Below are 26,733 nucleotides of genomic sequence, written 5' to 3'. Positions count from 1 at the left end.
CCCATGTTGGAATTTCTGAGAAGAGCCAGCAGGCACAGTAGCCCTTTGGCCTCTCGTCTTGATTTAGCCCATCGCTGGTGGAATGGAAAATCTCCCTCCCCCCACTACCGTGGACGAGCCCTGACACGCAAGAGGAGGAAACCTCAGTGGAATTCAGGGGACCTTACTCAAAGCCACACTAAGAAGTGCTTCTGGACTGCCAGAAATGGTATTGATGCCTGGATATTTGTTGCTCAAGGGAACATGTAATATTAATCATAATGATAATCACATTACTTGTTAAGCGCTTGCTACGTGCCAAGCACTGTTCTAAACTCTGGGGGAGATACAAATTACTCAGGTTGGACACAGTCCCTGTCCCACATGGGGCTCACACTCTTAATCCTCATTTTCCAGTTGAGGTAACTGAGGCCCAAAAAAGTGAAGAGCCTTGCCTCAGGTCACCCAGCAGACATGTGGCAGAGCCGGGATTAGAACCCCGATCCTTCTGACTATCAGCCCTGTGCTCTATCCACTAAGCACACTGCTGGGAGAGGGCAACACAACAATATAACAGAACCTTTCCTGCTCACAATGAAACAAGTGTCCCCAACTGTTTTTTTCCAAGAGCCTGGAACAGAAGCTATCTAGGAAGGTGACGTCAGAGGAGACCTGTGGGCCTCTGGAAAGAGCTGAACCGAACTCCCAGCTGTTCTCAGCGGGGCCAGCTCTTCTTCACCAAACTGGAGTCCCCACCCTGCCTGCGACTAAATATACACTGGCCACTTCAGCCAGACGGAACATTCCTTGTTGGGATACCCACCTCCATTGCTCACACTCCTAATTTGGAAAACCAGCAGCCAATCAACCCACAGAGGATCACGGCTCCTAAATGAGAGGGGCAGCTTTTCTGGTTTGATTAAAGCATTCACAGAGATTAAAAAAGCTGGGTAGGAGAGGCGCTGGGCCTCTACTGTTACTCTACATGCAGTCTCCGGGCAGCTTATCTGAGCCTCAGGACCCAGAACCCTCATTCAAATATCAGAGTTGAGAATCCCAAATGCTATGCCTAAGCAGCACCCAGAAGACACTAACAAAATTCTCAGAAGGGAAGAAAGGTGCTTCTGCCCCCAGAAATAGAATGGAAGGTGGGAAGTTTAGGGGTAGGGGGGAGGGCAAGGGGAATTTTTCCTTCTTCGAATTAAAAAAAGGCTCAAAAAAATTTACAGAGGGAACTGTGGCCCTGAACGAGGAGGAGAGGCTGGAGAGGGGAGAGGAAAAGAGAGGAAAGCAGAGGGAAATTAAGAGGGGAAGGAAAAGAGGAAAGGAGGGAAGGGAGGGAAAATATAGGAGAGAAGGAGGGAGGGGAGGGAAGGGGAGTAGAGAAGAAGAGACAAGAAGAGGAGAGAGGGATGGAGAGGAGAGAAGAAGGGAGGAGAGGAGAAGGGAAGGGAGGGGAAAGGAAGAGAAGAAACAAAAGGAGAGAGGGAATGAGAGGAGTGGAGAGGGAAAAGGAACAGGAGAGAGGAGTGCAGAGGGGAGGGAGAAGAGAAGAAATGAGAAGAGAGGAGAGGAGAAGAGAGAAGAAAAAGGAGAAAAGAGGAGAGAGGAGAAGAAAAGAGGAGAGGAGAGAAGAGGAGAGGAGAAGAGAAGAGGGGGAAGAGAGGAAAAAAGAATAGAGGAGAGGAGAAGAGAAGAGATGAGAGAGGAGAGAAGAGAGGAGGTGAGAAGAGAAGAAAAGAGAAGAGAGATGTGAGAGGAGATGAGAGGAAAGGGAAGGGAAAGGAGTGAAAGGGAGGAGAGAAGAAGAGAAAGAAGAGAGAAGAGGAGAGGATCTCCAGGACTTTGAAGCTTGATAAATGAAAGGACCAGCAATCTATCCCCCGGTGCCTTCTCCAGGCCCAGAATGGAGGATTTCACTTCACAGCTCTGAAGCTTCTCTCTGGCTAAGAGGGAGCCCCAGGGCCTTGGTGCTAAAAATAATCATTTTCTTTCCTCCCACGGTCCTGGTCCTGCTCCCCTGCTCCAGCCTTGCAGCTCGGATTCAGGTCATGGGAGAGATGGTGATTTTCAGCCTACCAGCACCTCTTCCAAGACAAATTAAGCACCACCTTTGACATTATTAACAAGTAATCAAGCCCGTCATATGAATAATTTACATAGAGAGGATCTGTCATGCTCTGTCATCCAGGGACGGTGTGATCTAGTGAAGAAAGCCCGGGTCTGGGAGTCAGAGGACCAGGGTTCTAATCTTGGCTCCATAAATTGTCAGTTGTATGACTCATTCATTCATTCGATCAGTTGAATTTATGGAGCGCTTACTGTGTGCAAAGCACTATAGTAAGCTCTTGGGAGAGTATAACAGAATCATAAATGAACACATTTTTTTTGCCCATAATGAGCTTACAATCTGGGGGGGGACAGAAATTAATATAAATAAATACTAAACAAATAAATTACAGATATGTATGATAAATTACAATAAATTAACTTCCCTGGGCCTCAAGTTACCTTATCTGTAAAATGGGGATTCAATGTCTGCTTTCTTTCCTATATAGATTGGGAGCTTCAGGTGGGACGGGGACTGTGTCTGACCTGACTAACTTGTATCTATCCCATCAGTTAGAACAGAACTTGAGCTTACCAAATGTAATGATGATAATAATAACAGCAATAACCGAGATGCTCCAGACAGTGAAATTCGTCCAGAGGGGTGAATGTGACCAAGAAATCCATTGCAAGAGCCCAGCCTGACCTTACCATACTCACAAAAACTGTCCTTTGTGTTGCTAAGACAATTGCTAACTTTGCATCACTGATCAAACCCCAGGTTCAAGGAAGGATTCTTGGAAGCTTGTATTCTTCCAAGCACAGAGTATAGTTTGCTGCACATAGTAAGCACTCACTAAATATGATTGGCTGATTGGTAGTGGAGAGTACAACTTCTCTTGAAAAGCACTAAATAAATATGATAGACTGACTGACTTGAACGGACAACTGAAGTATCAGACATTCTGACCACCCTCGTTTCAGCTATATCTCCAATCTGGGTCATTCAACACTCTTTTCCAACCAATTCACGAGGGATCTCACCTAAGCAATGATGTAAGTGCTCAATAAATATCACTGAATGATGGGTGAAACAAAGAATGGTGTCCTGCCAGAATGGACAGAAGGGAGAGCAGTGGGAGTCAAAGAGTCCTAGAAAGATAGTAAAGAGGGGAGAAGAGTCAGACCTATAAAAAATGACCATTACCATTCTACCCAGAGTCGGAGGAGAGATGGAGGTGGTCACTGTGACATGCAAATTCTGACCTTGCATTCTTCTTTGGTGACCTCCCCCAAGACTGACTCATCCTCTTTGGTCAAGCCCAATCCCTGAAGTAATTCTCACGGCAAGGGAAGCGGTTCTTGTCCAGGATCTTCCAGGCACAGCATGCTGGGAATTCATTGTCAGAAGACCCATTGGTGCTCAAAGGCGGCAATATGGGTTTGGCGGTGAACTCTCCCCCTAGTTGGTTGGTTCATCCTGCCCTGAGACATTCCATAATCCTGACTGTTCTGTGGCTCTCTCTCTCTCTCTCCAGGGACCCGCATGTCCCTTATCGGCTCACCAAGCCTCTCCAGAAAGCCGTCTGCGAGCAGCCAGCGTCCCCCAACCTTCGGGAGGACAGGGCACAGAATCCGGGATGACAAAACCTCCAAAGGCAGCCGAAAATCAGACACAACCAAGAAAGAAGAAAGCAACCCAAACGAGCCTCTGAAAGTGTACTAATTTCAACGTCAGAAAATTCTAAAACTGTAGAGCGAACACCGTGTGCTTCCTGAAATTTGGTTTCCGTAATTATGCTTGTCTTGGAAGTTCTGCTGGAAGCAGTGGCGATGACACATTCTGTTCTAGAATTACATGTCCTCGTTCCTTGGACTGCACAGTGGGATGGAAATAGAGATGCAAGGTTGCAAGTCTGTTGTTCAGTTCTCCACTTAGGAGGGCTGTAAACATTACTCCTTGATTCAGGGAGTCACTTTTTTTATGGTATTTGTAAAGCACTTACTACCTGCCAGGCACTGTACTAAGCGCTGGGATAGATACAAGCCAATCAGGTTGGACCCAATCCATGTCCCTCATGGGGCTCACAGTCTTCATCCCCATTTTACAGATGAGGCAACTGAGGGCCAGAGAAGTGAAGTGAGACTCGTCCAAGGTCACACAGCGGACAGGTGGCGGAGCCGGAACTAGAAATTCCACTGGGCCAGAGAATGTGTGTCTTGCTGTTGCATGCTTCCGAGTGCTCAGTACAATCAATCAATCATATTTATTGAGCGCTTACTGTGTGCAGAGCATTATTGCAAGCCCTTGTACTAAGTGCTGAGGTATACACAAAATAACAGGTTGGGTACACTCCTCTCCCTCATAGGGCTCACAGTCTTACTCCTCATTTTGCAGATGAGGTTACTGAGGCCCAGAGAAGTAAAGTGACTTGCCCAAGGTCACGCAGCAGACACGTGGCGGAGTCGGGATTAGAACCCTTGACCTTCTGACTCCTAGGCCCGGGCTCTATCCACTAAGCCACGCTGCTCAGTTAATAAATGCCATGGAAAAAAAAAAGGGGGGGCTGGGCTTCGAGGAGTCAGTTTTCCTACTCCGGTTTCCAAGCCATTGGTCCGTCTTGGCTCTGGGGAAGTTCTCTGTCGGCCTCTCGATTTCTGGCAGGCTTAGTGGGAGCAGAACACCACCTTCCCCAAGATCTAGTTTCACGCTGGAATGGGGCATCATGCCATTAAAGCTGGGTGCACGGCTGCTCTTTCTAAAATGAAAATATTCTGTGTCTAATCTATCACTCACCCTCTGTTTGGAACCTTCCCTGCCTGTTCCCCTGCCAGGCTCGAAAATGAAACTGCTGCCTTCACTGTTGGGTTCATTCATTCATTCATCCACTCGCTCGTATTTTTTGAGCCCTTACTGTGTGCAGATTGTTATAGTAAGTGCTTGGGAGAGGACAACGATGAACAGACACATTTCCAGTCTACGAGGAGCTTACAGTCTAGAGGGATTTCACCTGAGCCACCCCCTGGATGGCTACTAGCAGCCAAGGATCTTCAGGGAGAGCAAAATAAGCACAACATATCTGTTGTCTACCAACTCTTTTGTGTTAATAATATAACTCTGGTATGTCATACTTTCCCAAATGCTTAGTACACTGCTCTACACACAGTAAATGCTTGATAAATTCCATTTGATTGACATTTTTCTGAAGTCTTCAATACGAGGGATCAACTAAGAGAAAGAAGCTTTCCCTTTTTGCCTTGTCTGAGTTTTCAGGGCACTGTGTTTAACAAAATTAACTCTGTGGGCAGCAGCTACTAGAGCACCTTCCCTCCTCATATCTTTCAGATGATTGCTCCTCACAGACGATTGCTCTCCCCCACTTCAAAGCCTTACTGAAGGCACATCTCCTCCAAGAGGCCTTCCCCGACTAAGCCTTCTTCTCCTCTTCTTTTCTTCAACCCTCTTCTGTGTTGCCCTGACATCCTCCCTTTATTCATTCGCACATACCAGCTCCATAGCACTTATGTACCTATCTGTAGTCTATTTATATTAATGTCTGTCTCCCCCTTTAGGGTGAAAGCTCACTGTGGGCAGGGAATGCAACTCTTAAGTCGTTACACTGTATTCTCTCAAGTGCTTAGTACTGTGTTCTGCACATAGTAAGTGTTTAATAAATGCGATTGACTGACAGAATACAGATTAGTGTTCTCACCTCTAATGTAGTCAAACACACGCTAACACTGAAAATGGCATGTAAAAACCAAGTGCTTCGTGAGGGTCTCATAGACGGAGATAATGATGGAAAGAGGCAAAGATAATCCTTTGTCTCTCTAGCCACATTGTGAGCATCGAATTAAGTGCAATCATTACCCACTGTTCAAAAGTGAGTAGATTAATCGAGAGCGACTCTCTTCATGCAGTTAACCTTTTAGTCAACCTCTTCTAGCCTCTTAAGCTTGTTGTTGTTATAACAGAACACCTCTCTTATACTGTTATATTGTTCTCTCCCAAGTGCTTACTCCAGTGCTCTGCCCACAGTAAGCGCTCGATAAATACGATTGAATTGAATTGAATTTTGGAATTTGGTTTCCTGGGCTGGCGACCAAGTTTGTGATCCAACCCCCCAGGCAACGGCTAACATGGAGAGAAATTTATGACGCGCTTAGCTTGACCGAAGGTTTCCAGAAAGGAAAATAATAGTCTCAGTCTCATAATGCCCCAGGAACTTTGTCGGAGGTCTAGGTAAAAAGGACAGAACAGTAACTCATAGATCAACCTGCTCTCGCAATCATCCTGGGGTTTGATCAGCTATAAGTAAGAAAGTGTCTTATCTGATGGCAGATTTATGAAGCGACTTTCTGTTAGCAGAAGGCCCAAGCACAGTATTGAATCAAAGGGAAGAAGAGGAGGGCACTGGTTTTCCTTGAACTCTACCAGCTGTTTGGCTTTCGCATTTCATATAACATTATCATTACTATTAATAATACTAATGAAGATATAGTTAAATGCTTACTATGTGTCAAGCACTGTTCTAAGCACTGGCCGAAATACAGTCTAATCATATTGGACATGGTTCCTATCCCACATGGGGCTCGCAGTCTTCATCCCCAGTTTACAGATGAGGGAACTGAGGCCCAGAGAAGTGAAGTGACTTACCCAAGGTCAAACAGAAGACAAGTGGCGGAGTCGGGATTAGAACCTGACTCCTAGTCCTGTGCTCTATCTACTATGCCGTGCTACTTCTCATTACCTTTATTTTTTTCCCACTCTGAACTGTGCACATAACTACCAAGGTAAGCGTATTTTAAAGGTATTAGTCACCAGAACTAATGTAACTGAATTGAGTATTTATTTCTGGTATAATCTCTCTGGTTACATAAATGTTGGGGTAGATTCAAGATAAGCATTTTGGGCACAGCTCCTATCCCACATGGGGCTCACATTCTAAGTAGGAGGAGGGGTAGACATTTAATCCCCCTTCTACAGATGAAGAAACTGAGACCCAGAGAAGTTAAGTGACTTGCCAGAGGTCACACAGCAGACAAGTGGCAGAGCCGGAATTAGAACCCAGCTCCTCTGACTCCCAGGACCATGCTCTTTCCACTGTTCACCCTGCTTCCATCTATTAATGAGGCAGCTGAAATATTTTTTTAAGGAGGAAAAGCCACTTTTTTTAGTGGCATTTGGCTCATTATTTGCCAGGCACAGTACTAAGCACTGGGGAGATACAAACTAATAGGTTGGACACTGTCCCTGTTCCACATGGGACTCACAGTCTGAATCCCCATTTTACAGATGAGGTGACTGAGGCCCAGAGAAATGAAGTGACCTGCCCAGGGTCACCCAGCAGACAAGTGGCAGATCCGGGATTAGAATGTAGGTCCTTCTGACTGCCAGCCCTCTAACTCTATCTTCTAGGCCACACTGCTTCCTTGCACTGCAGCAAGACTTTTAGCACTTGGCAATTGCAATTAAGTTTGTTTACTGAATGCTAATATTCTGTTTCTGTTGTGCACTTAAGGTAATCAGTCTTTAGGGAGAGAGGCATGACAGCTAAATATAAAAATCCCTGCCTTTCTTATTTCCTGGTGGGTTGAGTATCTGAAAAATCTCGTATTGCAGTGAACTTCTCAGAATATATAGGTAATACACATCAGTTATATCTCATTTTTGGAAATCAAATCTATTCCTTGAAGACGGCATCGCTTATCATTTTTAGCTAGTTGATGCTCTTCCAATAAATGTGCTTTGATGTTACATTACATCTGTCTCGACTCCTAGATTATAAACTCTTTGAGAACAGGGACTGTCTTGAATTCATAGCCTCTCTGTAAATTTCCCAACAACTAGTATAGAGCTGTGGACAAAAAAGGTGTTCAACAAAGTATGACAAAGTAAAAAAAATGCATTCTTATTTTTATTTCTTTTCACAGACATGTGTGTTTTAATGTATATATGCATTGTGCATGTACTTAGCTTTTTATATCACTGTTGAGTGAAGCACTCACAACCATCACGCAAACCATTTTAAAATTTATGTATTGTTCTTTTAACTATAATAATAGTGGTATTTCATAAGCGCTTACTATTTGCCAAGGGCCTGCTTAGGTTCAAAATCTATGCAGAGCACTGTCCTAAATGTTTCTTTTTAAATGGTGTTTATTAAGCGCTTGCTACGTGCCAGGCATTGTACTAGATCCAAGCTAATCAGGTTGGACATAGTCCCTGTCCCACATGGGGCTCACAGTCTTGATCTCCATTTTACAGATGAGGGAATTGAGGCTCAGAGAAGTGAAGCAACTTGCCCAAGGTCACACACAGCTCACAAGGGTCAGAAGGATTCCCAGGGCCGTGCTCTATCCACTAGACCACACTGCTTGGTAGAGTATGTTAGAACAGAGTTGATAGGTGCGATCCCTGGCCAAAAGGAGCTTACGGTCTACAGAAGGCACATCCAGCTTTTGAATCACTTGGACCTGGATTTTCTTGCTTGTGGACTTTTCCAGGTGGATTCTACAGCATGAATCTATGGAATTAAACTATGCATCTGGTTAAATCAACCGATCCATCTGATGGTATTTATTGAGTGCTTATTATGTGCAGAACACTTTACTAAGCACTTGGGAGAGTACAGTATCACAGAATTAGCAGGCACGTTCCCTGTTCACAATCGGCTTACAGTCCAGAGGGGGAGACAGACACTAATATAATAAGCAATTTGTAAAGTCAGTGGGGAAAATCAGAAATGTGACATCTGCCCTTTCCTCTCTTTCCAAGGTCACTATGCCCATCTAACCTGCACCGAGGTTTTCATTAAATGGTGACATTTACCTTTCTGAGGGGAATTTCTCTTTTGGTGACACAAACAGGAAAATGTCACAGTAAGTACATCTTGAAGGAGATAAATTACAACTTCTTATTGAAAACTCCAATGTAAATATAAAACTTTGATTTTCAATTCGATATGTCAAACAATGGAATTGATGCACAACTTTTAATTATGCAGATTCTTAGGGGAAGAATCTACAGAACTAGGATAACCTAGTGGCAAATATCCCCCCAAAATAACCTTTGATTGCTGCAAACATCCATTCATGCTCAGGGAAAATCAGACCAAAGAGAGATGGTTTTCATGCTCTTAGTACAGAGCCCTGTACACAGTAAATGCTCAGTAAATACAAGTGACTGCTTTCATGATGTCCTGAAGATAAGTAAAGAGGGAGAGAAGTTCTCAGAAACCTTAATCAGGTGAAGATATGAGCTCTTAGGAAGTTGAAGAAGAAGCCAGAAGCCAAAATAATTCTTGAATGGTTGACTTCACACATCATACAAAAATCCTAGAGGCCACCAATTGAAAAATGGTTGCATGCAGAAGATTGTGATCAAAAGGCATGCCCCAAAGGAGAAATTAATCAACCAATCAATCAATGGTATTTACTGAAGGCTTTTTAAAATGTATTTGTTAAGTGCTTACCGTGTGCCAGGCACTGTACTAAATGCTGGCGTGAAGTATTAGCTAATCAGTTTGGACACTGTCCATTGCCCATATGGGGCTCACAGTTTTAAACTCTATTTTACGGATGAGGGAAATGAGGCACAAGAAAGTGAAGTGACTTGCCCAATGTCACGTAGCAGACAAGTGGCAGAGCTGGCATTAGAACCCAGGTCCTTCTGACTCCCAGACCTGTGCTTTATCCACTAGTCATCTAGCACAGGAAAAAAAAAACTTTTATTTCCCTTGAAGTGATTTATATACTATAGCTAGGAAGCAGGGGGACTTAGTGGAAAAAGCAGAAGACTTGGGTTCTAATCTCTGCCATCTGCCTGCTGTATGACCTTGGGTAAATCACTTAACACCTCTGGGCTCTGTTTCCTTATCTGTAAAACGGAGGGACAGGAACTCTGTCTGATCTGATTATCTTGTATCTACCCCAGGGTTTAGGAGAGTGCTCAGCACACAGTAAGCAGTTCACAAACACCATTATCATCACAGAAACAGCACTTATCTCAGTTGAGTCTAGCAGTCTACCTTTTAACAGGAAGAAGCGTCAGATTTTAAACTGTGGCTAATGTCCCCTCCAAATGAAAGCTATAAATTCTCCCAGACCACAGAAGATTTCTCCCAACATCCATTTCATTTAAAATATGCCAAGAAAGCTGCAACCACAGCACTTTATACGATATGCTTAAAAACACTTGGTGATTGAAAGTCAGATACGGGATGCTTTTAAAGGCATCAATTTTATAATCTCAGTCAATGGAACGGTAAATTGCACTCCAACATCAGAAAATGTTTCCTCAGCTGAGAAGGATCTGCCAGTCTCTGGATCAATAAACTGCATGTCAACCTTTGGGACTAGAAGTGCAAGATGATTTCACTCTTCTGTGATTCAGTTAGTTCTGTTGTCAAAGTAGGAAAAAAAAAAAGAATCAATCAGTCAATCACATTTACTGAGTGCTCACCTGTGTGCAGAGCACTGTACTAAGTGCTGGGGAAAGTACAACATAACATAACTGACCATTAACTGCTTCAGATCCAGAGAAAGTCTCAAAAGCATCCGGCGAATTAGTAGGAAGCTGAATTTATAAGGGACTGCATCAGATTATTCATTCCTGTACTGTCCTCTTTCCCCAGTTGTCATGATTGCTGAGAGCAAAGGCAATTATAAGACTTTTTTTCCAGAAACAAATGAAATGAAACAAGTTTTGACCACAGAATTGAGGGTTAGTTATGAAAATCTAGGCACAATAGTTCAGAGTTTAGATTCTAATCCTCCTCTTGCTCCTTGTTAAAATTGCACACATTCTCTGGACTCTAAGCTCCTCTGTAGACTGTGACTGTCAGCTCGCTGTGGGCAGGGAATGTGTCTATTGAGTCTGGTGCATTTACTCTCCCAAGCGCTTAGTATAGTGCTCTGCATACAGTAGCACTCAATAAATCACCCTTTATTACTTGTATTTCTAGACTGCTAAATCATCCTAGACTGTAAGGTTGTTTTGGGCAGAAATTGTGTCTGCTTATTGTTATATTGTCCTCTCCCAAGCGCTTAGTACAGTGTTTTGCATACAGTAAGTACTGTAAGTACTCAATAGATGCACTTGAATGAATGAATGAATGAATCTTCCCATTAGTTTGGGACTTCTTAAATGGTCAAAGAAACAAAAGGAGGGAAGGGAAAGAGAAATAAATGACCTTCTTTTCAACACTGGCATTCCACTCAGGGCTGAGGTGGTTGAAGTATTTGTCCAGTTTAGACTGTAAGCTTCTTGAGGGCAGGGATTCAGCGTGGCCTATTGAATAAAGCACAATCATGGAAGACGGAGGTCCCGGGTTCCAAACCCGGATTAGCCACTTGCCTGGAGGGTGACTTTCGGCAAGTCGTTTCCCTTCTCTGAGCCTCAGTTTCCTCAACTACAAATAGAATTCAGTATAATGTTCTCTCTCCCACTGAGACTGTGAGCTCCATGTGGGATAGGGACTCTGTTCGGCCCGATTAACTTGTATCCTCCCTATTGCTTGAGGAGCAGCATGGCCTCCTGGATAGAGCACTGGCCTGGGAGTCAAAAGAACCTGTGTTCTAACCCTGATTCCACCACTTGTCTGCAGTGTGAGACCTTGGGCAAGTCACTTCACTTTTCTGTGTCTCAGTTGCCTCATTGGTAAAATGGGGATTAAGACTGTGCACCCCATGTGGGACAGGGGATAATCCAACCCGATTATCTTGTATCTACCTTCAGGGGTCTGGCACATAGTAAGCACTTTACAAATACCATGAAAAAGGGGATCGTGCCTATCCATTCTATTGCATTGTCCTCTCTGAAGCCTTTAGTACCGTGCCCTGCACACAGTAAGCACACTCAATAAATATTATTGATCCAATCAATCGTATTTATTGAGCGCTTACAGTGCGCAGAGCATCGTACTAAGCACTTGGGAGGGTACGTAGAAGACTACAACTGACACTTTCCCTGCTCACCATAAGCTTACATTGATTACCTTCTCCCTATACCACCCAAACACTCCTGTGAAAGAAGGAAAAGGAGAAATCTATTAGCTGTAGTGGCAGAAAGAAGCAGGAATATAATCTGTAAATCAATGCCAAAAGTGCATATTCAGTGAACCACTGAGGGTCTCAGTCCATCATTGCTGAGTTATTTTAGACTTAATATATTGTCTCTAGACTGTAAGCTCATAGGCACGCAACGTTCCTACCAACTCGTACTCTCCCAACCGTTCAGTACAGTGCTCTGCACAAAGTAAGCCCTCAATCGACTGTTTTGGAAAGTTAGCATTTTCTCTGTTGGTTGTTTCCCTCGGTTTTAGACTGAACTCCTTGGGGCAAGTGACTGTAGCTGTAAATCTTCAATATGTTTTCAACATTTAGAACAGTGTCTGGTACAACCCAGAGCAAATGATAGCAATGCGAATGGTGATGATGAGAGACGGAAAATAAGTCCATTACTTCCTCTTATTTTTTTAAAGCATTCTTAAGGATTTTCAAGAACAAACTGCTAGACCTTTAAACTCTCACGTTGCAAGGGTTTCCACAGATTAGGAGGCCAGAGCTGACAAAAGTGCCTTAAAACACATCTAGGGTCTAGATTGCTCTGCTGTAAATGTACAATAACCCAGTCTCCACTTTGAAATAGAAAATAATAATCGCTTATCTGGATAGTTCAGGTGAAAACATTTCTTGAGACAGATAATATTTGCAGAACTGGCTGTGCAAATGTTAAACATTGGCAGTTTCTGGGAAAAGGGGTCAACTGTTTTGCTGTTGCTTTGACAGAAATGTCAAGCTAGAATGCTTAGATGTTTTATTCATTAGACTGAACATTCCCTTCAGGGCTCAAAGTTTTCAGTGAATTATAGATAGATGGTCTAGACCACAAATATGTCACACTTTCTTGAACCAAACGATCAATCCTGAAAGGGCCTATCCAGCCCTTCTTCCAAATTTAGTAAATTAAGGTTCATCTGGTGTATCAACTTTCACATTTGATATTAAAAATTATGAGTTCATTGTCTTAGAGAAAGCAACCTGGCTCTTTATCTTCTGAGATGTTTATATACTAAGATCTTCTGAGATCACTGCAGAAAGAGGAAAAGTTTATGATTTTTTTTATGGTACTAGTTAAGCGCTTTCTATGCCACAGGTACTGAGCACTGAGGTAGACACCAGTTTATCAGATTGGACACAGTTCCTGTCCCACATGGAGCTCACATTCTTAATCCATTTTAACATATGAGGTAACTGAGGCACAGAAAAGTGAAGTGACTTGCCCAAAGTCACAGAGCAGACAAGTGGCGGAGCCGGGAATAGAACCCAAGTCCCTCTGATGCCCAGGCCTGTGCTCTACCCATTAGGCCATGGTGCTTCTCTGATTTCTTTCTCTTAGACTCAGAAGGCAGACGGATTGGGGAAGTCAAGTGACTTGTCCAAAATCATGCAGCAGACAAGAGAGGTAGCCAGGATTAGAACCCAGGTCCTTCTGACTCCCAGGCCCATGCTCTCGTCACTAGGCCACACTGATTGCTTTCTATTAGACTCAGAAGGGAGACAGACTGGGGCCACTCAAGTGTAAACCATCAGACTTGGACTAAAATGAACGAAAATAACAAGCACTGAGACCAGCCAATTATTCAGAGGAATTCAGACAAAATGGGTGTGTAGAGATATTGGTTAAGATCCATTTGCCAACTCTGAAAAGCGCATAGATTCCCACGTGGAATAATGGCCAAAGTCAAGATTTCATCGATATCATGTGAAGAGTAGTAAGAAGGGAAGCGATGTAGCCTAGTGGAAAAAGCATGGGGCCAGGAGCCTGAAGGACCTGGGTTCTAATCCCGACTCTGCCACTTGGCTGCTGTGTGACCTTGGGCAAGTAACTTCACTTCTCTGGGCCTCAGTTCCCTCATCTTTAAAATGGGGATGAAGAGCGTGAGCCCCATGCGGAACAGGGACTGTGTCCAACCTGATTAACTTGTATCTATCCCAGTGCTTAGAATAGTGCTTGGTACATAGTAAGCACTTTATAAGTACATAATTATTATTACTATAAGTCACTTCCCTTGCAAAGTGGGGATTCAGTGCCCGTTCTCCCTCCTACTTAGCCCGTGAGCCCCGTGTAGGACAGGGACTATGTACTACCTGATTAAGTTGGATCTACCTTGGCACTTAGAACTGTGCATGACATACAGTAAGCCCTTAACAAAAGGCTGAATTTTACAGAACGACAAATGATTAAAATCACACCAACACACACAGCACAAACAAACTGGGGAATTTCTCCGTTTTTTCTGAGGAAACCCTGCCCCTCCCAGAGGGAGGTCATATTCTTCCACAAAGCCAAGAAGCCAATCTCCTCCCAGAATGTCCCATGTTTTTGGGGGGATTTTTTTGAATGGTATTTGTTAAGCTCTTATTGTGTGTCAAACACTGTTCTAAGCGCTGATGTAGATACTCGTTTATTGGGTTGGACGTAGTCCCTGTCCCACATGGGCTCACAATCTAAGTAGGAGGGAGAACAGGAGAACGATTGTCTAAAAGACTTAGGCCAAATCAAGCCATTTGCACCTTGGCTTTTGTTCATCTTCTGGTCCTTTTCTTCCTGTGATTCTCTTGCCTGCCTTTTAATGAGTCCAGTTTAAAAGTGTTTTAAAGCACTCCACTTCTGCTGGAATCTTGTCATCTACCACTTTCAGCCCGGCACTAGGGAGGAGGTGGTGGGTAGGGAACATGTCTACCAATTCTCTTAAATTGTGCTCTCTCACATGTTTAGTACAGTGCTCGGCACACAGTAAGCTTTCATTTCTTCATTCATTCAATTGTATTTATTGAGGGGTTTCTGTGCGTAGAACACTGTATTAAGCACTTGGGAGAGTAAATACAATATTAAACAGACATATTCCCTGCCCACAAGGAGCTTGCAGTCTAGAGGTGAGGGCAGACATCGGTGCAAATAAATAAATGACAGATAGGTACGTAAGTGCTGTGGGGCTGGGGGAGGGGGATGAACAAAGGGAGCAAGTCACGGCTATGAAAAAGGGAGTGGGAGAAGAGGAAAGGGGAGGGCCTAGTCTGGGAAGGCCTCTTGGAGGAGATGTGCCTTCAATTAGGCTTTGAAGTGGGGGTGAGGGTGTGAATACCATTTACTCATCCATTCATTGAAAGGGAGAACTATCTAAGCAGGCCAAGAAGGGGAAGTGAAAGTGAGATGGGGGCAATAAGAGAAAGTTTAGGCAAAGGGAGAAGAAAAACAAAGAATAAAACGAAAGGAAGTGATGTCTGAAAAGGATACTGTATTACTTCCATGTATTAAGCAGAAAAAATAATAATTAATCCTTTTGGTATTTGTTAAGCACTTACTTTGTGCCAGGCCCTGTACTAAGTGCTGGAAAAGGAAACAGGAAACAGACCACTTACAGAAAGTAACACAATTACATGAACTTGAGTCTAATCCATTCATTCATTCATTCATTCATTCAATCATATTTATTGAGCGCTTACTGTATGCATTCCAGATAATAAACAGCAATCCATGGGCTCAGCTTGATTTGGGTGCAAACATGATTTTACAGGGAAATACTTTACTTTAAAAACATACATTTCATTTGCCAGCGATGAAGAGGCCCAAACTTTTATTACAGTGAAAAATGAAATTGCAAATGAAAAAAGCAAGGGAAGGAAAAGTGAGTTGGGAGGAAAACAAGGAAATCCACACCATGTTTCAGGTTGTATGGCTGGTTTATTTGCAGTCTGTACGAATAAGTGTTTTGGGAATAAGGTATCATTGGTGGCATTTTACTCTGTTTCCCTGGAAGGCAACCCAATTCTCCTTTGAGCTAAGTAGAATTGGCTGAATGTTCTGCTGAAGCACATACTTCTCTCCAAAGCTTCAATCCCCAAGCTAGGTTTAAAGGAAGATTTTAAAAATATTTCCTCACGTTCAGCATTGGAGGGAAACGGAAAAGGAAGAAAGGTATACTAAAGTCTGTCTTCCTCCCTCTAGGCTGTAAACTGGTTGTGGACAGGGAATGTGTTTATTTAGTGTTATATTGTACTCTCCTAAGAGCTTAGTACAGTGCTCTGCACACAGCAAGTTCTCAGTCAATATGATTGAATGAATGAATGAATGGAAAACAGCAATGGATCACCTATGATGCTGGCAAAGACATCTTTAGGGATGTGCTAGGCATCACTTTATTGCTCAAAATTTGGAAGCCACATTTGTTATTTTAAAAATTAATTTTGTTCCCCATTCCTTTTTGAAATATCCTTGGAGGGATGAGCCTGTTCTAACAGGACCGTTCACTTTCAATTGCAGCAACTCATTTTTCCCGCCACTGGATTTTTTGATGGAAGATACTCAGTTGAAGAGCCCATTGTGGACAGGGATCATCTCTTTGTTGCTTAATTATACTTTCTAAGCACTCGGTACAGTGCTGTGCACACAATAAGCGATCAATAAATACGATTGAATGAATGAAGATCGGCTCAATCTCAAAGATTCACAATCAGGATCAAATGCTTTTTTCCCCTCTGTGTTGAGTTTCTCCCAAGTAGTACATCAGGAGCTTTTGAAATCAGTCAATTAGGTATCGGGGCTCTCTGATTAAATACAACTTAATTTAAAATTGTAAACACATTTTACAAAGTAAATTTCCTCTTACAAGAGGTTGCTAATGCACCAAGAGAAACTGGTAAAGCCAATTACACTAACAATAATAATAATAATGGTATTTGTTAAACTCTTACTACGTGTCAAGTGCTGGGGTAGATGCAACATAATCAGTTTGGACACAGACCCTGCCTCCCATGGGGCTCACAGTCTTAATCTCCGGTTTACAGATAAGGAAACTGAGACCCAGAGAAGTAAAGTGACTTTCCCAAGGTCACACAGCAGACGTGGCAGAGCTGAGATTAGAACCCAGATCCTCTGAGTCCTAAGCCTATGCTCATTCTGCTAGGCCACACTGCTTCCTTGACACTAGCTCTGACGCTAACATCTGCCCTTGATAATGAAATGCACGGTTGCTTGTCTGAATGTCATCTTGAAACAAGGTTTGAGCTATGCATATGCAGGTAACAACCAAATTCAAGAAGAGCAGTGGTCCAGACCAGTGACCAAGTTATGGAGCATGTAACTAAAAGGGGGCTTCCTCAAAAAAATGCAAGGAAGAAGTTTCTCCAGGATCGCAAAAAGACATGGTCCACAAGATTTTTTTGGGGGGGGGGGGGCTGTATGGCATTCGCTCAGCACGTACTACGTGTCAAGCCCTGTTCTAAGCACTGAGGTAGATACAAGTAATCGGGTTGGACGTAGTCTCTGTCCTGCATTTAGGAAGGAGGATAGGTATTAAATCCCCATTCTGCAGTGGCGCAAAATGAAGTCCAGAGTAGTTGAGTAACTTGCCCAAGATCACACAGCAGGCAAGTGGTGGAGCCGACTTTAGAACTCAGGTCCTCTGGCTCCCACGCCCGGGCTTTAACCACTAGGTCATGCTGCTTCACATTGCTTTTTATTTGGATCTTAGCTATTGTCCTTGGAGTAAGAATTTAGTTTCCTGGTTCTAGAGTTCTACGAAGTAAAGATGCTGTTTCAAGTTTAGCTACAAGTTTACTCATAGGTTCTTAAAGCTCAGATCTCTTCAAAGGTGAAATCTAACATTTCTTCAAAAATATATGAGTGACCTTTCCGTCTGTTTTAAGGTATAATCAAACAGGACCAGATTAGTGAGCAAACATATTCCTCTATTCCCCAGTCACAACCAGCTCTCCTCCAGCTGAGGAAAGATGACAAGCAGGTGTAATGAGGAACTCTCTGGGTGCTGGTTAGAGCAGCATTATCTAAAATTATGAGGTAGTAACTTCGACAAAAGGGAAGCATTTCTCTTCACACCCCTTTGCATACCCAGGCTGAGTGACGCCTCCTTTGTAATTTTTTAAAAACTTTTCTCCAACTGAGCTAGGAAGTGGCTCACAAAAATGTAGCTTAGAAGCAGGACAATGCAAGGTCTCACGTTTTTAAAGTCACCCTAAGAATCCAATCCCTCAATCGGTGGTATTTATCGAGCGCTTACTGTCTGCAGAGCGCTGTACTAAACGCCTGGGAGAGTACAACAGTGAGCTTACTCTTGCCCAAATATAAGCAACAGACAGCACACAGAACATCTGGGGAGGGTGAAAGAGAACACTCCCAGAGGCAGACTCCTCCTTGGTTAGACCGAGGGATGTCCTAGGCCCTCTGAGGTGGAGAATGAGGGGTAGCATGTTGCGAGACTTCCTCTACATCCCCTTGACACCTCGGAATAACTTTCACGGGGAAGGATGTGCCAGAAAAAAAACATTCCCGCTAAATTGTGCTCCTAGCAATCAATCGATGGTATTTATCGAGGGTTTACCTATGTGCAGAGCCCTGGACTAAGCGCTTGGGGGAACGCAATACAACAGAGTTAGCAGACACGTTCCCTGCCCACAAGGTGTTCAGAGTTACAGTTTTAGAGATGGTCTAAGCAACTCATACCAAAGACCACAGTGACCAAGGACGGAGGAAGAACGAAGAAGGATTTAATGGAGCAAAACAGCAGACCTGGAAGATTATACAAAACTTCACCTGTCTTATCTTGGGACATCCTAATTGCTTGACTGCTGGGCACCAGCAGCACGGGAGAGTGTTGAGGGCGGAGACTTAAGTTTACTGCGCAGAAGGAGGTGATGGCAAATCACTTCTGTATTTTTACCAAGAAAACTCTCTGGATACGCTACCAGAACGAATGCAGGTGGAAAAGGGCAGTTCTGGGAGAGATGTGTCCGCGGAGTTGCTAGGGATCGGACACGACTCGACAGCATTAGACAACAACAAATACACCTAATGAGGTGATAAAAGATTGCTGCTGGAGACCGTAAGCCCCCTGTGGGCAAGGAACGTGTCTACCGCCTCTCTGGCCTCGGCCCTTTCCCAAGCGTTTAGCGCAGTGCTCCGCACACAGTAAGCGTTCGATAAATACCATCGATTGACGGACTGCTCGGTAAAGCGACGGACAGGTCTCTCCAACGCCTCCGGAGGCTGTGGCACATAGATGCAGAGCTTCCTAAATCATCCTTGGGCTGTTCACCCAGTGATGAAACCAGAACTCTATCAGGTTTAGTAGAACATAGATTTTTATTCTGAAATGATCTCTGGCCACAACAATAAAATTGAACAGATACTCACTAAACAGTCTTAACTCCTGTCATCAGCTGTATAATACATACAGTATCATAGAACCGGCCACTAGGATTAAAAATCCTCTCTGACATAGTTAATGTGAAGTGGCGACAGCAGCATCTGACGGAACTTTTTACATACATATATACACAGTCCACATTCAATCGCTTTTCACATATTTTCAGTACACACGGTTGCAGCATATTACAGTCACGTGTCTAAATCGTTGCTCGATGACAACCCAGGTCACCGCCTAGACGGAGTTGGAGCAGTGGAGCTGAGTAGTTACATTTTACTTTTTGATATATTTCCATAGCAGAGATGTACAAGCCCCTAGAACAGTTCGCCAGTGCTCTTCCAATGCTACCAACGGCATTAACTCGGCCAGTATTAACATCCTTCCGGGTCAGATTGTTTAAAAAAAGTCTTCTGCTTACCAGAAATATTCTTGGTGGAAAAAAATTACAAAAATGAAAGGTCTTGTCAATTCAAACAATGCACACTCTTTTTTTAAAAAAAGATTCCAATACAGCTCAATGCTACCAACGCCTAAAGTGTGTGTGGTTTTTTTGTGTGTATTTTTTTTTTTTAACGTTCCCATTCCCAAGGAGTCCTTTCATATTATGCCAAACCAGCCGCTGAGTTTAAAAGTGGCTCAAGTGCCTTGCCCCCAAATTGTAAAAATCCCTGGCCACTTTTAGGAGAGCCAGGTACATATATAAAAGGAATGCACTTTGGTTCATACCAAATGCCCTGATATTAATCACACTAGAAAATGAAACAGTCTGAGGTAAATTTTACAAATACAGTTGATTTCTGTCTAATGGCAGCATAACAAAAAAACATCTTTTTTGTTTTTTTTTAAAAAAAATCAGTCTGATGTTCAGGTACAAGAAACTGATGTGTGCCATCTTTAACCCTTTAAGCCATAGAGGTTACTGGCGTGATGGAGTAATTTATCCCACGTTCGAAAATGATTGCCTTATGGTTTCTATTAAGGCCTTGGAAAAGTTAGTGGAAGTTTTAAGACAAGATTACCATTAGAAGTAGGTCCCATCCTTTCTAATAGTCAAAGGGTTAAAGAGGCCGGAAGGCATATGCCCTACAACATGGCATTATAACAAAGGCACATTGTTAACACTAAGGGCACAATTTATCCTCCATTGTTAAATCTACTCTGGCTTGCATCACTGTCGTTCTCTTGCTGTTGCAAGGCTTACTCTAGAGCTGGGGGAAACTGGAGAGGAATGAGAAAGCAACCACGACAAGACAACATCTTGCTATTACTAAATCTGAAAACAGCTCAGACATCCCTAGACAGTGGTAACCCGTGAGACGAAGAGCTGTTTCCAAGCCAACTCCTTGCCGCCTAAGTCTCAGAGCCCTTAATAATCATTAAAAAAAAAATCACATCCAAGCAAGATGCAAATTTTCTTCTTTAACATTATAAATAAGCTAAAATAAAAAGTAGCTATATCACTAGATGCTGTACTATAGCAGCTTTTTTTTTTAAAGGAGAGAGGATGTTCCATTGGATTTGGGTGAAGAAAAAAAAACTTCTGTATACTATAGTTGGGCCAGAAAGTTTCCGGTTGCTTTTATGAATCAAGTTAGTCACAAGTGCTTTATTGGCATTCTAAGAATCCGATATATGAAAAGAGAAAGCTAGTGGTCTTAGCCCATTATTGATCCAAAACAAACATGGACTCTCTTGTCAGAAATTTCTATTAAAGCAGGCCGTAGGCTCCAAGACTCAAAGGGTGAGGAGGAGAGGAGGAATTGGAATCTCTGTATCTGTATTTTGCCGATTCCTTGAAAACAAATCAAAGCCAATTTGGGGGTTTTCAGAGCGAAGCATCGGTTTCCTTCATGCGAGATTTCCTGTTTTCCCAAACTAAAATGCTACTGACCATGTAGGAAGCAGATTTTAAGATATCCCAAGCCACTGATCTGGTGGTATCGACTCATGAGAATCGTGTACTTGAGACACCGTTTATATATTGCACTTCCATGGATGATCGTACAATTGTACTCATTATTCCACAAAATTCACTTTGACGAGGGGCAAGGCGCTCTCACCTTCTAGCAAGAGAATGGAATCATTTCTCAGGGATAACTTTACACATTAAAGCACACATCAACACTGTTATTCACAATTCATCTCAGTCTTGGTAGAGTACTATTTGGCAAATGTCATTTTATACATATATATATATACATATATACATATATACCTATGCGCATATACGCATAGATGTATATATATAATATGTGTGTGTGTGTATACATATACATTATATTTGTATATTTCCTGAGCATTCTTCCCCTACTATCAACCCCCATATATCTTAAGCTAAATAAAATGTTTTGTCCCAACTACTCATGTTCAAAAAGAAGTGAAACTGTAAATTGAATGTGAAAGGAACCCTTAACCGGAAACTTTCTTGGCCACACCAGGGTACCACTCTTTAAGAATCTGTAAGGGAATCTGCAGGTGATTTCACTGCAGAAAGTTCAGGGGCACAGATGGCATCAACTTATTGAAGTGGTGTTACCTCCCCCCTATAATTCTGTCTCGGAACGTTCGCAAATCTTGCTATATGAGATAGCGCGCTCTTTCGAAATTCCCTTTACACATTCTTCGCTCATCCGACGCACAACACGGTCAATAGAGAGAACTCTGCTAAAATATCGAGTACTGCTACTACTCAGAAACCATTACCCTTATTCTACTACCGTCTCTCCCAATGAGGAATCTTCCCTGCTGAAACTAGAAGTAGAATTCAAAGGGAACAAAAGACAACTGGCATCTCAACTGTTCTTTCCCAAATCCCTTCGGCGCACGTTGCCAAAAAAAGAAAGCAAACCACTGAATAAAGCCCTTGAATTTTCCCTCCCTTCGGGCGGTTGCGAAATCGGTTCTCATTGAAGTGGCGGGCAGCTTTTGGACGAAGGAAATAACCCCGGCACGAGCTCAAAGGACCGTACGATAGAAACGGTAAAAGGGGTATCACGTTGGCCGATTTGAGCTTCGAGGGAAGTGAGCAAGTGAGGTTCTGATCCGAGAGCGTCGGAGAAGAGTCTCCTCCGGGTGGACAGTCCGATGGATTGGAGAGGAGAGCAGAGGGCGGTGGGGACGAGGCTCTGGGACCCCTTCGACGACGGAGGCGGGGATCGACTCTGGGTCGCTTAGAGATCGGTTCGATGGGCTACACGGATAAAGGAAGCTCCAGCAACTCGGTGCCAACGTGACTTCCTCTTTACAAAGGAGCTGGCCTGGCCAGATTCAGATTTAAAGGAACACGCTTCTACTCGTCCTCAGCCGCCCTCCCACCCTCAGCTCCCCTGGCCTTAATACGTCAGCTGAATGATCATGGGCAATTTCGATCTCGGACGGCTGGTGCTGTTTTCATTCGATTTTATTTTTTTCCTGTACATTTCGACACTGATCTCAAGAGCATGATTTTTCTCCCATCGGTAGGATGCGGTGGCGTGGCATGAAAGGACTAGAAATCGCCCCCCTCCACCCACACACACACACACACACACACGCACACATGCACACACAAAACACACTCACACCTGCCCCACTACCCTCCCTCCTCTCCCACCACCTCTAGATAACCCCGGGGCAAAGTGACAGCAGGATGTGCTACATCTGTGAGTAGATTCGGAGAGCAGGGCACCTCAGGCCACCTACCTCCCTGGGCGGGGGAATACCGTGTGAACCACAAAAGACGGTGGCGTTTCTGGAGAAACCGACCTGTAACGCGCGACAGTCGCGTGAGTTCCGGACCAGCGGGCCCCGCCGCCGACGTCGATGGCTCCGCCGCGCTCTCTACGGTAAGGCTCGTCGGACTTTGAGAAGACATAAACCGTTTTCCAAAAGAAGTGTAAAAACTTAAGAGCGCCGTCCCCGATGTCGTCGTTTATAAAAACCGAGAAACGAGCAACTCTCTGCCGTCCCAACGGGGGCTCCCGCGGAGACGCGGACGGGGAGAGTCGGCGAGCCCGGGGAAGAGCGGGCGGGGCGACTCTCCCCCGGCCCGGCTGAGGCTCGGCGAAGGGGGGCGGGGGGGGACGGGGGGAGGTGGGAGAGGGCGTTCTAGGGGGCCGGGGTTCAGCTGACCAGTTTGGGCAAGACCGTCCTCTGCTGAATGTTGCCGTTGGCGTCGGTCATCTGCGCCAGGCTAGTCCTCAGCTTGGCGGAGCCGGAGGGGGGAGGTAACTTGGAAATGGAAGTGATAGCACCGGTGGTCTCGGGGGCCCGCCGGGCCACGGGCTTGTCCGCCGTGGGGGGCTTGGGCAGGCGCCGCCTCAGCCAGGGGTGGCGCAGGGCCTGCCCCGGGCTCAGACGCAAGGCAGGGTCCCACTCCAGACACTGTTTCAAGAAGTCGAGGAAGAGGGGGTCGTCGCAGCCCTTGAGCGCCTTGGCCCAGTCCCGGCTCTCCGGGGGCCCCCGGAGCTTCCCCCTGCGCGACCGGCCCCCGTTGAGGACCACCGACCCGTCGGACAGGGTGGTCACGGCGCAGTAGCGGGGGTAGCCCTTGGAGCTGACGAAGTTCTTGGCCCGCTTGGAGGCGTCCAGCAGCTTGGGGGCGGGCATCCCCAGCAGCTCGATCATGCAGGCCAGCTGGTCCCCCTCGTCCTCGCCCGGCAGGAGCGGGTAGCCGGTGAGGAGCTCGGCCAGGATGCAGCCCAGGCTCCACATGTCGATGGGCATCCCGTAGCGGGCCCCCAGGATGACCTCCGGGGCCCGGTAGAACCGCGACTGGATGTAGGTGTAGACGCGCTGGTGCTCGTAGCAACTGGAGCCGAAGTCGATCACCTTGATGCCGCTGCGGCCCTGCTGCTTGAGCAGGATGTTCTCCGGCTTCAGGTCGCAGTGGATGATCCGGTTGCGGTGCAGGGCCTCCAGGCACTGGAGGATCGAGTGGGCGAACTTGCGGACCAGCGGCAGGCTGAACCCTTGGAACTTGTTCTTCTTGATCAGCTCGTAGAGGTTCATGCTCAGCAGCTCGAAGGTCATGCAGATGTGGTTGCGGAAGGTGAAGCTCTCCAGCATGTGGATGACGTTCATGCTGTTGTCCCGGTCCTGCTTGCGGAGGTGCTCCAGGATGCGGATCTCCTCGGCGGCCTGCCGGTGGAACCGCTTCTCGTTCCGCACCATCTTCAGGGCCACGTGGTGCTGGGCCTTGTGGTCGAAGGCCTTCACCACCTGGCCGAAGCTGCCTTTGCCGATCACCTTGAGGACCTCGTAGCGGTAGGCCACGTGGTCGTGGGGGACCTGCACGTAGGAGCCCTGGTCGTCGTCGTAGCCCCCGTTGTTGGGGCCCCCCGCCGCGCCCAGCCTCTTCTTGGCGTTGGGCCCCAGGAAGTAGATCTCGGGGTAGGCGGCGATCTCGTGCTGCTCGAAGGCCGTCAACTTCTGCAGGTACTGCTTCACGGCCTGCTCCGGGGTCAGGGCCGCGGGCTTGGGCCGCCCGCCGCCCTCCAGCGACTTGAGGGACCCGGCGCTCCCCTGCCGCCTGTGGGCACCGTCCGGCTGCCGGTCCGCGGGCGCCGTGGGCGGGCCGGGCTTCCCGACGGGCGTCAGCCCGTTGGGTTGGGCCGTCAGGACCGCCCGCTTGTTACTGCCGTCTTCGAAGAGCTGCTGGACCTGGATCTGTCCGTGACCGCCGACGTGCAGGTGGTCGGTCATCGCGTGCCTGCTCACACCCACCTGGAAGGCAAAACACAGAGCCGGCGATCAGAGGAAAGACGGGGCGGCAAGACGGGGCGGTCAGCCGGGCGCCACGGGAAGGGCTCCGGCGATACCACCCATAGGAAAAGGGCTCTCTCTCTCCCTCGTTCCCTTTCTTCTCATGATATCGGTTAAGCGCTCGCTAGCTGTCAGAGTCCCCTCTCGGGATAGCGCCTGGAGGGTTTCCAGTCCTCTACCAGTCTCGGCTACGGGACGGAGAGTCAGGCAGAGGCCTGTCCGTTCCACTCCTAGCTCGGGCAGTGGCTAGCGAGCGGCAGGCAATCTGCCCCAGGTCACAACCCAACCGTGCCGGGCGGCAGCGGCAGGGGAGAGAGTCAAGGGAGGAGACTCGAGTCAACTGCGCGGAAGAAGGCGACGGGAAACCGCCGCCGGAATTTGACCGAGAAAACTCTACCGATCCACTGCCGGAACGTTAGTAGATGGAGGTGGGGCGTTCTGGGAGAGATGTGGCCATGGGTCGCTACGACTCGATGGCGTAAGACGAGACAAGGCGAGGTAGCCGGGGACTGTGCTCAGCACTGAGGTAGAGAAGGGCTGATCAGGTGGGATACAGTCCCTACTTGACAGATGAGGGGTCTGAGGCCCAGAGAAGGAATGTCTGTCTCCCCCTCTGGGAGTCCCGTTGTCGGCAAGGAGTTATCTATTGTTTTAATGTTCTCTCCCAAGCGCTTAGTCCAGTGCCTTGCACACAGTAAGTGTGCAATAAATACCATCGAATGAATGAAGTGATCCACCCGAGGTCACCCAGCAGACAGGTGGAGGACCAGAGATTCAAACCCAGGTCCTTCTGACTCCCAGACCCGTGCTCTAGCCTCTAGGACATGCTCGTCTCCCATTCTCCCCACTCCCAACCCCGCTAGCCGAACGGTCCCTTGTGATTTGGAACACCTCGCTTCCACAATGGGGTCAACTAACAGTGAGATCCGCACGTCCCGCAGGGATGCAGACTGTGATTTCTCCTATTTCTCCTAATCAGTCACTGGGTCTAGATTGAGCGCTTAATCTGGGCGAAGCACGGAGCCACGGCAGACGTTGCTACCTTGCACCGAACGGAAAAACACGGCCAACAGATTCCCGGTCAGCCTGTCCCTTCAAAGCCATCGCCAACCCACCGGCAGGCGTATGAAGCGTTTCAAATCCCGGCAGGGGGGTGCGGGGGCGGGAGGGGGTGGGGGTGTGTGCCTGACTGGAGAAGAGCAGGAGGGAAGGCCAGGTCGGACACTGCTCAGTTCTAAAGAGAAAGCTGTTCCCGTTCCACCTCACGTTTTGCCAATTATTGTATTCCTTAACCGCCTTTTGGGTGCTAAACCCTGTGCTAGCTATGACTCCGCCCGGGGAATCCTATTCTCCCTGCCTACTTCCTGCCCTCCCAGGGAATTCTGCCCTCCTTTTCCAAGAAAGGGGCAGGGTCCGTCTTCTGGTCGACCACAGAAAGGCATTGGAAGGAGTGAGCGGTTTCCTATTTAAAGATAGAATCCTGAACCGGATGGCATGAATTCTACTTGGTCTGGCCCCTAATCGATTTCTAAAAGATCTTCCTCAGAGCCACGGCCATTTAAGTTCATGGCAATCTGACCAACGGTTGCTTCGCTTAGTCCACGGACCCTGAGGAAGTAAGCAGATGACTGAGTTGTAGGGAAACTATACTCTGCAACAGGAAATACAATGTAAGCTTCTTTCCATTATGTATATCTATTTTGAGGGTATTTGTTAGTACTCAATAGGCGCA

The 26,733-nt window shown here is 46.0% G+C and overlaps 1 protein-coding gene across 3 annotated transcripts in view; it reads right to left on the bottom strand.

The window, feature by feature from the left end:
- DYRK2 (dual specificity tyrosine phosphorylation regulated kinase 2) overlaps positions 1–26,733 on the bottom strand; it is a 63,576-nt gene that overhangs the window by 29,445 nt on the left and 7,398 nt on the right. The window contains exons 2-3 of one of the 3 annotated variants that reach the window (XR_003764327.1): positions 23,004–24,962; positions 9,948–10,429 (exon numbers count right to left, since the gene is read on the bottom strand). Coding sequence is in view for 1 of the 3 variants with exons in the window: in XM_029078901.1 (XP_028934734.1) it covers positions 23,361–24,941 (1,581 nt within the window). In the remaining 2 variants the exon portion in view is untranslated. Of the gene's footprint in view, positions 1–9,947; positions 10,430–19,176; positions 24,963–26,733 lie in introns of those variants that run through there. The other 2 variants (XR_003764326.1, XM_029078901.1) reach the window with 2 other exon arrangements.

Source organism: Ornithorhynchus anatinus, chromosome 14 (assembly GCF_004115215.2).
Source record: "Ornithorhynchus anatinus isolate Pmale09 chromosome 14, mOrnAna1.pri.v4, whole genome shotgun sequence".
NCBI lineage: Eukaryota > Metazoa > Chordata > Mammalia > Monotremata > Ornithorhynchidae > Ornithorhynchus > Ornithorhynchus anatinus.
Note: the sequence above shows the minus strand (reverse complement) of the source record. Positions and strands in the feature narration are given on the sequence as shown.